Below are 15000 nucleotides of genomic sequence, written 5' to 3'. Positions count from 1 at the left end.
TAAACTAACTTTAATTCAACCTAAACAATCTTAACCTAACCTAACCTAATGTGTGTGTGTGTGTGTGTGTGTGTATGCCTCTAGCTACACACACAAAAGATTCAAGGACAGGAAGTGTTTGGTAGCAGCATCTTTAGTTTATTTCACTTCCTACACTCCATTTCTCCAGTTCTTGTTTACCGACCTATCCTGGCCTCTATCTTTAGCTCTGATGTGTCCCTCCTCCGAGCCAGGACCTCAACCTTACACTGCTTATATATAACTAACACCCATACTTGTTGCTCCCTCTGATGGAGCTGGCACACCTCATAATTGTGTACAAGATTTCCCATGTTCTTTCATCTTTATCCTGTCCAGCTTTCTAGTACAAGAGTTAACTGGTATTCTCAATCATTCCCTGCTTCCTTCTTTATTTCCATCTACCAATGATTTCCCCTGCTTCTTTCACCTTTATCCTATCCAGCATTCTAGTGCAAGACTTAACTGGTATTCTCAATCATTCATTTTCTGATAAACTCTAGAATTCCCTGCCTACTTCTGTATTTCCATCTATCTATGACTTGAATTTTCAATAAGGAGGTTTGAAATAATTTATGCTTCAGTTATAGATGACCTTTTCTTATCCAATTCTATGAAGGATTAAAAACTGCTTAATAAAATAGAGGGAGTAAAGGAGACAGAGAGGAAAACTGAATGTCTGGCCTAGTAAAGAGAAAGTGGAGGAGGAGGAGAAAATATACAAGGACGATAATGAATGAATAAATGAATAATGAAAGAATGAATGAAAAAATGAATGAGGGAAAGGATAAAAGAATACATGAATGAATGAATGAAAGAATAAAAAAAATGCATGAATGAATGAGAATATAAAAAGACACAAATGAAATATAAAGGATAAGAAAATGCAAGAATAAATAAATGAATGAAGATGGAAAAAATAAATGAATGGAAGATAAAAAAAAATACATGATAAAGCTTAAAAAAAAGTAGAAAATCAAGAAAATGAGAGAAGTGATAAAAGTAGAAAAAGAAATTAGAGTGGAGTTAGAGTGGAATATGAGAGAGAGAGAGAGAGAGAGAGAGAGAGAGAGAGAGAGAGAGAGAGAGAGAGAGAGAGAGAGAGAGAGAGAGAGAGAGAGAGAGAGAGAGAGAGAGAGAGAGAGAGAGAGAGAGAGACTAAATATGCACTAACACCTAACTGACAAAAAAAAAAAAAAAAAAGAAATGACTCGAAAAAAAGAAGAAAAAAAAGTAACAAGAAAAAAATACAAAACAAAACAAACAAAACACCCATAACAACATTCCCTCAACATTCCGTCAAGAAAAGAAGTTCACATTGACTACAGACCTTTACATACTAAAAAAAAAAAATAATAATAATAATAATACAAAAAATAAACAAATAAAAAAATAAAAATAAAGCTTTCACCATACAAGAGCAAGAAAGTAGGCCCAATAAAACAGGCATATCTATGGCAATCAACAGATGTGTAGTACTTTAATGGCTACACTGCAACTGACCATCAATTATCTTTCTTTCCTTCAACATCCCATTAAATGTAGAGCTATGAATGAAACAAGGGGAGGGAGAGGGGAGGGAGGGAGGGAGAGGAATGGGGAGAGAGAGAGAGAGAGAGAGAGAGAGAGAGAGAGAGAGAGAGAGAGAGAGAGAGAGAGAGAGAGAGAGAGAGAGAGAGAGAGAGAGAGAGAGAGAGAGAGAGAGAGAGAGAGAGAGAGAGAGAGAGAACCTGCTCCTTTCATCAATCTAATAAGATCATAAAGAGCTACCTTATTTAACCCTCTCTCTCTCTCTCTCTCTCTCTCTCTCTCTCTCTCTCTGTCCCTTCTCTATGGGTCAGAATTAGCTACAGTGAATCAGGGCCGCTCTGCCAAGGGTGTCACAGATTCTTAAGGCTCCCCGTGGTGTCAGGTGGCCTTGGGAGGGGCAGAAGCAGAGCCAGGAGCACACATAGATACCCAAGTGTTTAAATTATCGTCCTCCCCGTCCACACATTCCTGCACTCTCCTCACTGTTAATCCCTTCAATACTGGGACACATTTTTACCTTGTGATTTGTGTACGATTAGTCCATTTTATTGGCATTAGGAAGGGTCTATGGAGGTCAGAAGATTAATGGCCACAGTCTTCACTATTCTAACCGCTTCAATACTGGGACATATTTTAGCTTGTGATTTGTCTATGATTAGGCCATTTTATTGACATTAGGAAGGTTCTATGGAGGTCAGAAGATTAATGACCACAGTCTTCACTATTTCAGCCACTTCAATACTGGGAAACACTTTTACCTTGTGATCTATGTACGATCAGACCACTTTATTGATATTAGGAAGGGTCCATGGAGGTCAGAAGATTAATGACCACAGTCTTCACTATTTTAATCCCCAACGTAAGTTTCTGAAGCTGTATAAAATCACCAAATAGTAAGCAGAATGAATATGGAAATGTGTCATGGTACTGAAGAGGTTAAATATAAGAGGATGCTGCTTGTCAAATATCAGAGTGACTTGGGGAAATAATGTGAAAAGATTGTTAAACTTGTCGTTCTATTTCTACAACTCTAAATTGCCAATAAAAAAGTGACTTGATAAAATGTATTAAAATGTTTAATTTCTTTGTCTATAACACTATATCGCCTAAAAAAAAAACTAAGTGACTCGGTGAAATATATTAAAAAATTGTTAAGTTTCTCTTCCAACGACACAACTGCATAAAAAAAATACAACTGCGTAAAATATATTAATAAAAATCATTATATTTCCCTTCCTAAGACACTAAATTGCCTCAAAAACTAAACGACTTGGTAAAATGTATAAAAAAATCGTAGTTTCTCTTCCTATAAAACTAAATAGCCTAAAATAATTGCAAATTCATAAAACATATTAAAAAATCATTAAACTTCTATCCCTGTAACACACTGATCTACCGATATCACTGCTAAACACACAAAGATTCACCACATGACCACTGAAACTCATCATAAAAAAAAGGACCGCTAGGAACAAAAATACCAACTGTTGCCGCATTTGTCAGATTCCTCTCCCCCACAACACATACCTCCATTGATATCACTGTTAAAAATAAGACCATTCACTGCATGACCTCTTGGAACAGTCTTGCAGTTAGAGGAAAGTGCCAGGAGTGAATATTCCCACCTGTTATCAGACTCTTCTACACCTGTGACACTTTACTTCTCACACTGTTATATGTAAGACTGCCATTACTGTTACGTACAAGGAAACAGATTAGATTGTCATGTCAGGTGAGGCATTTGTATCAGTGCTTCCCTGATGTTGTTTGCCTTTATTGCTCTGTTTACTATTTATTTACTATTTCTTTGCTCTGTTCAATATGTTCTGCTGACTGTCTCAACTCCTTATTTTCTTCACCTACAGAATGGTTGATGAAAGGAACAGATGCAGTAATCATGTTGTTAACGTGGAAGCTTTAAAAGAACATTACATAAATTTATGGATACGGATGATGGACGGAATTGAGTAGCTTTGCTCATACGGGGACAGCCATGTGAAGCCTGACAATCTCTTGCAGATTCTCTCCTTTTCTTATGTTTCTACACAACCACATGACTTCAGAAACACACTTGTGACAAAAGACACTCCCTAGAAAATTAATACAGTAGGGCAGGTTAATCACTCTCAATCATGGCAAATTCTCATGACTAATGTTACTTTTAAACACAGGAAAACTCACAATATGGCCTCAGAAAGTGTAGCAAGGGAAGAGACTCATTTCTGTCTGGCTCATGATAAATTTCCTAGCTGGTACAGGAAGTGTGTTTATTTAAGCAGTAAAAAGCAACCATAACTTCTCTCCTGGGCATGTTTAACCGAAAGAATGTGGCAGAGTGTAACCTGATCCCTGTCCCCTGTATCTGCCACCAAAAATAGAGTGTGGGTACGAGAGGGGAGTTAGTGGAAAGTTGAGTGACAGGGTACGACACCTATACTGTTGATCTTCCTTCCGCTGTAGGCAAGGGGGGTGAGGGAGGTAAAATTAACAGAAACTTGAGTGGAAAGGCAGGACATATGGAGTGCAGTGACTATTTGGCTGATCTTTCTTTCCCTATGTAATGAGAATATTCAGTCAGTCTCCAAAATTGATAAAAAAAAATGTGATAGTTATAAAACACTGTAAGAGGGCAAATCTGGCTAAGGGCAACAAAAACGATTAGACGAAAAAGGCTCATTCAGATGCCAGTCCCCAAGCAGGTCTGAGGGAGTTAGCCAAATGAATGGGATAAATGTCTTGGAACCTCCCTCTTAAGTGAGTTCCGGTCATAGGTAGATGGAAATACGAAAGCAAGCAGGGAGTCCAGTCCATCCATGAACCAACAAATTAGCACAGGATTACTTTGGCTGTCCAGTGAAGCCGAGGTACAAAGGAAATTAATCTATATTGTCAAAACACATGTGACATTACTAGGTACCTATGTTATAACCACTGGAGACTGAAAATAATGTATGAGGTATATAATATCTAAAATAATCATTCCTAGCAGATGTTGTGTATTGCATAATGTGGTGCAACTTCAATTAATAAATACTAGAAGTGGCAATATCAAGGTACAGAGTCTATCACATGCTACACACAAAGTCTACAGTAATATTTCAGTCACACCTGTCTCACTCTGCCAGGTAACACAGTTCAACCTCCCATTGATGTCTCTCCTACACTAAACATCAAAGTAGCATGTCTATAATAATTAAACAAACCAAAATCAATAAAAAGGAAAAAAAAAAAAAAAAAAATAGGAAGAACAAGCATATCTTTATTATGAACATGTCAAAATGAGACAAGTGAAATTCTGAAAATCCCACAGCTCTTGAACCCTCATAAGTGTCACCAGCCCAGGACACACCCCAGCCTCCCTGATCACCTCCCCTGTGCCTCACCTGTGCATGTGGCGCCTCAGGGTCACCGGGGGAGAGATTCCTGAGGAACTCGTCCTTCACGTAGGAGGCAGCATAGCGCTTTCCCTTCTTCAGCAGCAGCTCTGCCGTCAGGATATCCTTCTGGAGGGAGGTGGTGCTGTTCCCACTACTACCACTGCTGCTGCTGCCTCCCCCACCAGCCTCAGCACCACCACCGGTACTACCACCGCCGCCGCCGCCCGCTGCCTCCATGGGGAGCGGCTGCCTTCGCTCTCCTCCGTTCATGTCCTTAACATTTCCCGCACATACATAAGCACACCGCATACACACTCACACACTGCGATGACCCTCAGCCTCCTGCTCACCGCTGTGGGAGACAACACACTAAGGCAGCTGTTCTTTCCTTCCACACAGCTGCTGGTATGCACTTCACACCTTCACCTCGGCATAGGTGGATGCATGGCACTGCAGACCAAAGAACAACCCCACCTGGCCAAGCATTTCACTGCCACCTACACCGCTATACCCACTGCTTCAATACTCTTTACTAGTGAGTTTCTGAGGTCGGCACTTTTACTATTGTGTTACATTATAGTACAAAATGACTCATCCATGAGTCACGAGGTAGGTTTTAAAGGTACACTGGATTTCTGTCCACCACCACCAATCACTCAGGCCTGTTGTGACTTGTTCCAGCCATCCTACATGACAGCCTTTGCCAAACCTGCCTTTCCCTCACTTCACCTCACCTCACCTGTCATTTTACCTCATCTGCCACACATATGACTTGAATGACCAATTGCTTGATGCTTGATAGCTACTCAATCACATTAACTTTATAATTTTGATGTGTTTTATTGTCTATTCTCTAGCCTGGTCAAATTCGTTAAGGTTTCATAATGTCTAGTAACAAGAAAATACTTGAAACTGAAACATAAGAACAAAATATCCACATATTTAAAGATTTATGGATGAAATAATAACAAAACTTAATAAAGTATTCTAGCTCACCTCAAAGTTAGCGTGACAAGTGTGTGTGATCAATAAAGAGAACAAACCTTCAGTACATTAACACAACACCAGAACACCACCACCACAACACCAAACTACAATGAAATAACTTGTGTCTGTATCAAGGTGGTGAGGTGGTGATACCTGAGCACATAACAGCCAGGCAGGGTATCATGACACCAGACAGAGGCGAGTGTTGCAACCACCACCACCACCACCACGCATGACAACACCTGGCGGGGGGCAGCTGTGGGCCAACTAACCACGACAGGTGAGGTGCGCCAATGGGTCTGCTAATGTGGAATGCGGACAGGTGAGGTGACACAGGTGAGTGAGTAAGGGTGAGGTGCTGTCAGGCCCCTGCACGTACACCCTCGGCCAGGGGCGCCAGGTGGACCAGGTAAGGCGCCCCCAGCAGCGGCAGGAGGGAGACAGGAGGGCAATGCTCCCACACGCCTCGCCGCGCCCACGCCACCCACGCCTCGCCCACCTGACACGCCTCCCAGCACGCCCTGATGCCCTCTCCGCCCCCTGCCGCGCCTGCCTGGGGAGGGACACGGTCCGCCCGGAGCAGCAGGAGGAGGTGGAGAAGGTGGAGGAGGGTCAGACAGGTAAGGCAGGTAGTCAGGTATGTCTCCACGACCCTCCCAGGACTCCTTGTACGCCCACCACGCCCGCACGCCCGCCGCACGCCCTCACACACCCCCTCACGCCTACCAGACACTCCACGCCGCCGCTGAGTTACCACGGGTTCCAGCACACATAAAGAGTGGCTCGCCTCAGCACTCAGCAGGTCGCAGGACTGACTCCCACAATGCGTCTGCGGCAGTGTGGCCAACCCCCGCCCGTCGCCCACCCCACGCCCGCACTCCCACTCACCCCTGGCTAGTCTCTTTATTGCTGCGGGAATAAGGCTGGTTTTTGCTGGTGGATTAAGTGTGAGTTGTATAAAGGTATAGTGTGATGAGAAAAAGTGTGTCGTTTGTTTTGTGCAACACTACCCGAGACTCACCAACACCTTATGATTCTGCCCAGGTAATGACTCAGTGATGTAATCTTTGGACTAAATGGTGAGCTGAATATATATACTGTATACAACTAGGGTTTCTAAAGCAGCACCAATCGTCTCTTCGCAAAGAAATAAACATTCTTTCATTTTCGGCAATATCATTATATATTTTCAATCTGAGAGAAAATGCTTTATTTTCATTTTTGGATGCGAAATGAGAACAGACCTCGCTGCCACTGTTTTTTGCCATCAATGTGGTCCTGAAAATAAATCCATGGATATGTGATGGTTTTATGTTGTTGCACACAGATACGATGACCTACGCATAGGGTAATTTTCTTTGCCTTGGTAACACTGTCCAGGAAGACTCTAGGCTGCCTGTCGCCATGCGTCCCACCCTGTCACACAGACGCTCTGTGTAGAGACACTGGCTGGTGGCGCGGCCCCAGCCATCTTGGTGCACCTCACTCACCTTGGTTCCATGCATTCTTCAGACTGAAAGATAGTAAGCAAGTACGTCACTTGTGACTTGTGGACATGAATGGTAGGTGTAATGTGTCCTTTATTCAGCTAAGCTGGATATGACATCATGTAAGAAATCGATAGACAGTAAATATTGCACTACAATTATTGAAGTTATTATAAGTAAATTAAATCAGGATATATTTGATCTAAGGGAAATTCATAAAAATCCTCACCTCTTAAGGATCCATTGACAATATCATGGGTTATAAATCATGTTTATAGCTTGAAAATAAGAACAGAAAAGAAAGAGAGGGTAGACTTTTTCAGATAATCAATTTTATTATCCAGTCATACATAATTTTCACAAACATATTGGTTGGGTAATATCTAAAGTATTGTTATAGAGCAATAGATATCCAGCAATAACAAATATACTGAATTGCGAAGTAAATCCATTTGTTCAAGGCTGGTGCGTATTACGTCAGCGCTGCGGCAGTCATTGGGCGGCCCAACATGGCGAAGTGGCGGCGTCACACCAGCCTCGGGAAGAATTCTGACGACTCATCTCAAGAACGTAGCTAATATAATCCATATCAAACACATGAAGAAATATACGAAAAAAATTACATTCCTTAGGTAAAGAGCAAACAAAGCACGTGTTTGTAAGGAATAGACAAATAGTATAGTTTACATTAAAAGTTCAGCTTCGTTTTCTAATCACAAACTGTATTGTAGAAAACCTGCTTTTATCACTATCTATCACATTCTTTATCTGGAAACCTCAAATATCTAATCTACGTACATATTTATCACTGAAGTAAAAATACACGTGTCAGTTTTGAAACGATTAGGTGTGGCAAGGAGAGAGAGAGAGAGAGAGAGAGAGAGAGAGAGAGAGAGAGAGAGAGAGAGAGAGAGAGAGAGACACACACACACACACACACACACACACACACACACACGGCCCGGTAGCTCAGTGGTTAGAGCGCTGGTTTCACAAGCCAGATGACCGGGGTTCGATTTCCCGGCCGGGTGGAGATATTTGGGTGTGTCTCCTTTGACGTGTAGCCCTGTTCACCTAGCAGTGAGTAGGTACGGGGTGTAAATCGAGGAGTTGTGACCTTGTTGTCCCGGTGTGTGGTGTGTGCCTGGTCTCAGGCCTATCCGAAGATCGGAAATAATGAGAAATAATGAGCTCTGAGCTCGTTCCGTAGGGTAACGTCTGGCTGTCTCGTCAGAGACTGCAGCAGATCAAACAGTGAATAACACACACACGCGCACAGTAGTAGTAGTAGTAGTAACAGTGCTACTATTACTAGTAGTAGTAGTAGTAGTACTTTTAGTAGTAGTAGTAGTAATGGTGGTAGTAGTAGTAGTAATAGTAGTGATGATGGTGGTGGTGGTGGTAGTAGTAGTAGTAGTAGTACCAACAAAGCTTAATTTCTGCACCAACACAAACTTCTTTTTGAGTCTATGTATAAAAAAAATCACCCTTCACCGTCTTCTTGTCCCTCTAGGAATTGTTCACCTCTTCAGTACTAGGAAGCATTTCTACCTTGAATTTTGAGTACAATTAGACGATTTTATTAACATTAGGAAGGGTCTATTGAGGTCAGAAGATTAATGGCCAGAGTTTTCACTGTTTCAACCCCCACGTAAGTCTCCAAAGCAGTAAAAAAAATCACCAAATAGTAAGCAGAATTAATATAAAAACTTGTCATGGTACTGAAGAGGTTAAGAGAGAATAATATCTTTATTGACGAACAGAAGTAATCAACATGAACGAAAACGGGAACCAAGGACACTCAACGGTAAGGAAAACAGAGACTTTCAGCACAAACTTAACTAGATTCCTGGATAAACAAGAACACCATGAATATCACTGGAATAAATGAATGAACAAGGAGAATGAAGGAGGAGGAGGAGGAGGAGGAGGAGGAAGAGAGGGAAGAGGAAGAGGTCAGTGCGAACAGGAAAGGACAGTGTGACCTTTTCAACTATGCATCACAAAATACTTTCCACGCTCTGATCCCGCCATGAGAGAGAGAGAGAGAGAGAGAGAGAGAGAGAGAGAGAGAGAGAGAGAGAGAGAGAGAGAGAGAGAGAGAGAGAGAGAGAGAGCGAGAGAGAGAGAGAGTGATAGGCAGATGAAGAGAGACAGAGAGGGATGAATGAAAGGGAAAGAGAAATGACAGCTGTAGTATTTCCATTTGTCATATTCTTCCTATGGCTTCTTTTTTTTCATTTATATTATTTAGTTTGATTTTTCTTTTGATATCTATAGCTTTCTACATTCTCTCTCTCTCTCTCTCTCTCTCTCTCTCTCTCTCTCTCTCTCAATCACGGGAACAATAATAGTAATAAATTAGCAAGATACAATAACAACAACAATAATAATAATAATAATAATAATAATAATAATAATAATGTAGCATGATAGAAAATACTAATAAAGAATATATAAAAAGGTCTGGGAATTGTTTTATCTCTCTCTCTCTCTCTCTCTCTCTCTCTCTCTCTCTCTCTCTCTTGATGGTGCATGAGTCACGAGGGGTTTCCCAAAATGCATCAAACTCTACAATATGGAGTAACGGAACACCCCCGAGCGATACATTGCGAGACTGAACGATCCTTTCAACTTTGACTTGCATTTTTTTCCATACTTGTTTCTTTTCTTTCATTTTTTATCCGTGGTGCTTTTAATTATTCAACTGTTGCGAAATAGAAATAGAAATTGGTTTTTTTTTATTAGTTTATCTGTTTGGTAGCTGGATTTTTCTTTCTTTCTTTCTTTCTTTCTTTCTTTCTTTCTTCCTTCTTCTTTTCTACCATTACAATCAGTATCCAAGTTTTCACTATGACAATTTTCAAAGACTTCAGAGATTATTAAAAAGGTCTTTACGATTGTTTCTAATGTTAAAAGATATAAAAACCTTCCTAATCTACCACTAGAACCATAAACATATTTAATCCCTTCAGTATCATGACTTATATCCATATTTACTCTGGTTAATAGTGGTTTTATACACCTTCAGAAACTTATGTAGGGATTAAAATAGTAAAGACTTTGGCCATTTAGTTTTTGACCTCCACAGATCCTTCTAATGTCAATAAAATGGTCTAATCGTACACAAATCTCAAAACAGGAATGTGTCCCAGTATTGAATGGGTTAATCCCTTTAGTACCATGACGTGTTTCCATATCTATTCTGATTAATGGCGATTTTATACAGTTTCAGAAGTTTATGTTGGGATTAAAATAGTAAAGACTGGCCATTTATTTTCTGACCTCCATAGACCCTTCCTAATGTAAATAAAATCTAATCACACGCAAAACTCATAGTAAAAAGTGCGTCTCAGTACTGAAGGTGTTAAAACAAATACGTGTAACTTCGACTAGAATCTATTGAAAGGATTCTGGGTGCGGCGTATGAGATGGTTCCTTTCAACTTTCATTAAATAGAAGTTTTTTTTTTATTTTTTTTATTAGTTTTATCTGTACTTTAGTTTGATCATCTATTTTTCTTGACCATTACCAGTCCTGTTAAACCTCCATTAGATAGAAGTTGTTGTTTTATTATTAGTTTTATCTGTATATTATTTTGATTATATATTCTCCTTTACCATTACAATCAGTATCAAAATTAGTGTTACCTGTTAAACTTTTATTAGAGTCACGGAAAATATTTGACAATTGAAAATCCCCCTAAAAACATCCAGAATAACTTGTAAATCTGTCACTGTTTATATTAGCACCACAGAAACACCATTGAAAACCCTAACACCTCTCTCTCTCTCTCTCTCTCTCTCTCTCTCTCTCTCTCTCTCTCTCTAACTCCTAACTATCACTGTTTACCATTAGAAGCATAAGAACACTCTTCAAACAACCTAATTCTGTAACTCCTATCACTGCTTACCATTAGATATTTGTCCCAGACTTTCGGCTAACTCTATCAATCTTCAAGGGAACTGGCAATCAAATGGGCCTTTTTTTTTTTTTTTTTTTTTTTACTTTTTGTTGCCCTTGCTGGCTTCCCTTCTTGCATGAAAAGAGGAAAAAAGAAAGAAAGAAAGCACCCTTGAAAAACCCAAATCTTCAACTCTTAACTATCACTGTTTACCATTAGAACCACAAAAACACCCTTAAAAACCCTAAATCTTCGGCTCCTAACTATTACTGTTTACCATTAGAACCAAAATATACTTTGAAAGAACCTAAATCTTTAACTCCTATCATTACTTATCATTAGAACCATGAAAACACCTTTGAAAACTCCTAATCTTTAACTCTTAACTATCATTATAATATATCATTATAACTACGAAGACACCTTTGAAAAACCCTAATTCTTTAGCTCTCATCACTTTTTATCATTAGAACAACGAAAACACCCTTGAAAAACTCCAATTCTTTAACTCCCATCACTGTTTATCCTTAGAATAACGAAAACGCTCTTGAAAAATCCTAATTCTTTAACGCCTATCACTAATTACTATTAGAACTACAAAAACACCCTTGAAAACCCAAATTTTTGATTCTTAACTATCACTCTTTACCATTAGAACCAAGAAAACACCTTTGAAACCCCTAAATCATCGACTCCTATCACAATTTTCATGAGAGCAACGAACACAATCTTAAAAACCCGAAATCTTTAACTCCTATCACAATCTACTATGAGAATCACGAAAACGCTCTTGAAAACCCTAATTCTTGAACCCTAATTCTTGAGATAGATCCCCTTAATCTTAAAATATGGGGATACAAAACACAAAACACAATCCCTCGAAAATTTTAAACTCCTCAAAGAATAAAAAATAGGTTCACAACGTCAAGGATCACATACAACATTCAAATCTTTATATCTTTATTTATTTACACAGCAGGAGACAGCAGGCGGCATGTGGGGGCGACGAAAACAGAGAGAGAGAGAGAGAGAGAGAGAGAGAGAGAGAGAGAGAGAGAGAGAGAGAGGGTGGAAGAGAGAAGAGGGCGTGTTATACAAATGGGTGGTATATGCTTGCTCTGCGCTGCTCCGTAAAAAAGACAGAAGAGGGTCATGGGTGGTGTATGTTGCTCAAATGACAGGCTTTGTGGGTGCATAACGGGAGCTTTTTAGAAGTTTATGCTATACAAGTGAGGATTTAGGCCTTTGATGTGTCTCTCTCTCTCTCTCTCTCTCTCTCTCTCTCTCTCTCTCTCTCTGACAATTTACAAGATTTTTAGGAGTTAAGTTGTAAAATTGCTCTTTAAATTAAGTACGTGTTTGTTTATTTATTTATTTGTTTATTCAGTTCTTTATGTTTTCCTTTGTTTATTTATTTATTTATTTCAGGAATGGGTTGTTTTGATTATATATTCTCTCTCTCTCTCTCTCTCTCTCTCTCTCTCTCTCTCTCTCTGTTAGTTTCTCCACCGTTACTTTTTTGCTCATCGTACACTCACTCGCCATTACCGTACGTCATTCACTGCAGTTCCCCCCCCTCCCTCTCTCTCTCTCTCTCTCTCTCTCTCTATTCGCTATGGCGCCTCAACTTTAAGCCTGACACTTCTTTTTGACTCATTTCCCTCACACGCACTCATTCATTCACTCGACTTTATCCATGGCCAAATATTCACACCCGCCAACCATGAATCAACATAAAAAAAACGGGCCGGGAAAGACGCCGCGCCGAGAGTCAATTGGTTATGACAGAACACGCGGCAAATGAGAGACAGTGAGATGAAAGAGAGGAAGGTTAATGTCATTGTAATATTCTGCCACTTCTCCCCTCTTCTCTCGCTCTCTCTTTCTCTTCATTTCTCTCTTTTATGTCTTTTATCGTACTTCTGGCATGTGGCATTGAAGTAACGTTATGGTAAAAAATGTTTTTTTTTTTTTTTTTACGTAAGATTTGCCTATTTTGTGAAACTTATGTACAGTGTTAGTGTTAGATATATATTCTATTGCTACTAAATGCTATTGAATGTTTTAGAACAGTCATGATTTATGTTTTGTACGGGAGGAAAAATAAATAAATTCTTTTATATATTTTTTTCGTGGGTATAATATTTATGTCCAATATTTAAAAGTGACTATTTTATAACTTATTATCTATATATATTTGATTTTTATATTATTTTTTTTCTTTCCCCTTTCACTTTGTTTTGTGGCGGTCATTCGTTTCTCATTTTCATTTTCCCTCTTTTTTTTTTATCCCCCCCCCGGGAGATTCACTCATGCTTCAAACGAACGATCCTGAAATTGAATCCTCGACTCGTTCATCTTTTAATTTCTTCTCATCTGTCCAATATTTTAACTCCTTCAGTACTAGAACGCATTTTTACCATAAGTTTGAGTGTGATTAGACGATTAGACGATTATATTTCCATTACGATGGGTCTATGGAGGTCAGAAGATTAATGGCCACAGTCTTCACTATTTTAATCCCCACATAAGTTTCTGAAGCTGTATATAATCACCAAATAGTAAGCAGAATGAACATGGAAATGCGTCATGGTACTCAAGGGGTTAATGACCACAGTCTTCACTATTTTATTCCTCACGTAAGTTTCTGAAGGTGTATGAAATCGCCAAATAGTTACCAAAAAAAAAAAAAAAAAAAGCAACCTGGGACCGAAGGGTTAACATGTCGCTAATCATTCGTACGTCAATACATTTCCTTTCACTTCTCAACACTCACTCCATCACCTTGACGTCATCAGTATACCCGTTTATAGATTAACAGCTAACTGAAGATTCGAACACAAAAAGACAAATCAATCTCGGTTCAAACACATACTCGTAATCAGAAACGCTTAGCTCTCACCACCACTATTTTCAAAGGCCACAGAGATAACTAGCCCGGTTCTCAAGACTGTTTCTCCTCTAAGTAATGTAGATATCTTATCAATCTGTCACTAAAACCGTAAAAATACCCTTGAAAACCCGTGTAGCTTCGACTAAAGCCTGAGGAAATGGTAGTGATTCTCCCTCTCTCATTCCCTCATATCTAGGCCACAAATACTCAATATACCGGGTAAATATACAGCAGGGAACACTCACCGAAGGACACAGGGGAGGGACGGTGCTCTGTGGGTTTCGAGGAAAGAGTTCGAGGGCGTTAACAAAGGAAAAACACAATCATAATACACCATCATCTTTACCCTTCGGGCCTCCGCTCTCATCTGTCAATGTCACCAAGTCTACGCAAAAACATAATCTTGTATTTTGTCATATCGGTCATTTTAGCGTGTTTAATGGTTAGTTTATGCGTGGAATTGTATCAGACAGTGTTGGTAAATGTTGACCGGTGTTGTTTTTTCTTAAGCGATGTGAAGATCATTTGTTTTGGTGAAGTGTTTGTGAGTACGATGACTTTTCTGAAAGGTATGATGTTTTTGACACTTTTATCATAGTAGTTTGTTTACATAATTACTGATATCTAGTGTTTATTTTCTGTTGTGAAATATTAGTTGTTTATCAATTTACCTATTGTATATTATTTGATTACCTAGCAAGTTATCTATTTTTCAGTCTAATGTTATGAGTAAAATAACTTCCTCTGACGGTGTAACACTCCCCTCAGGAAGGACACGGCTGCTTACGATACACCATCACAGCA

General features: G+C 39.5%; 1 protein-coding gene across 3 annotated transcripts in view; it reads right to left on the bottom strand.

Moving 5' to 3' along the window:
* The window catches only part of LOC123499333 (E3 ubiquitin-protein ligase ubr3-like), a 104870-nt gene extending 98112 nt beyond the window's left edge, over positions 1-6758 (bottom strand). The window contains exons 1-2 of one of the 3 annotated variants that reach the window (XM_045247212.1): positions 6639-6758; positions 4932-5277 (exon numbers count right to left, since the gene is read on the bottom strand). In XM_045247212.1, the coding sequence (XP_045103147.1) occupies positions 4932-5234 (303 nt within the window). In that variant the 5' untranslated portion in view covers positions 5235-5277; positions 6639-6758. Of the gene's footprint in view, positions 1-4931; positions 6608-6638 lie in introns of those variants that run through there. The other 2 variants (XM_045247213.1, XM_045247211.1) reach the window with 2 other exon arrangements.
* Between the last annotated feature and the right edge of the window lie 8242 nt (positions 6759-15000).

This window comes from Portunus trituberculatus, chromosome 49 (genome assembly GCF_017591435.1).
Source record: "Portunus trituberculatus isolate SZX2019 chromosome 49, ASM1759143v1, whole genome shotgun sequence".
NCBI classification, from domain to species: domain Eukaryota; kingdom Metazoa; phylum Arthropoda; class Malacostraca; order Decapoda; family Portunidae; genus Portunus; species Portunus trituberculatus.
The sequence above is the reverse complement of the archived record's forward strand: the minus strand, read 5'-3'. Positions and strand labels throughout refer to the sequence as shown.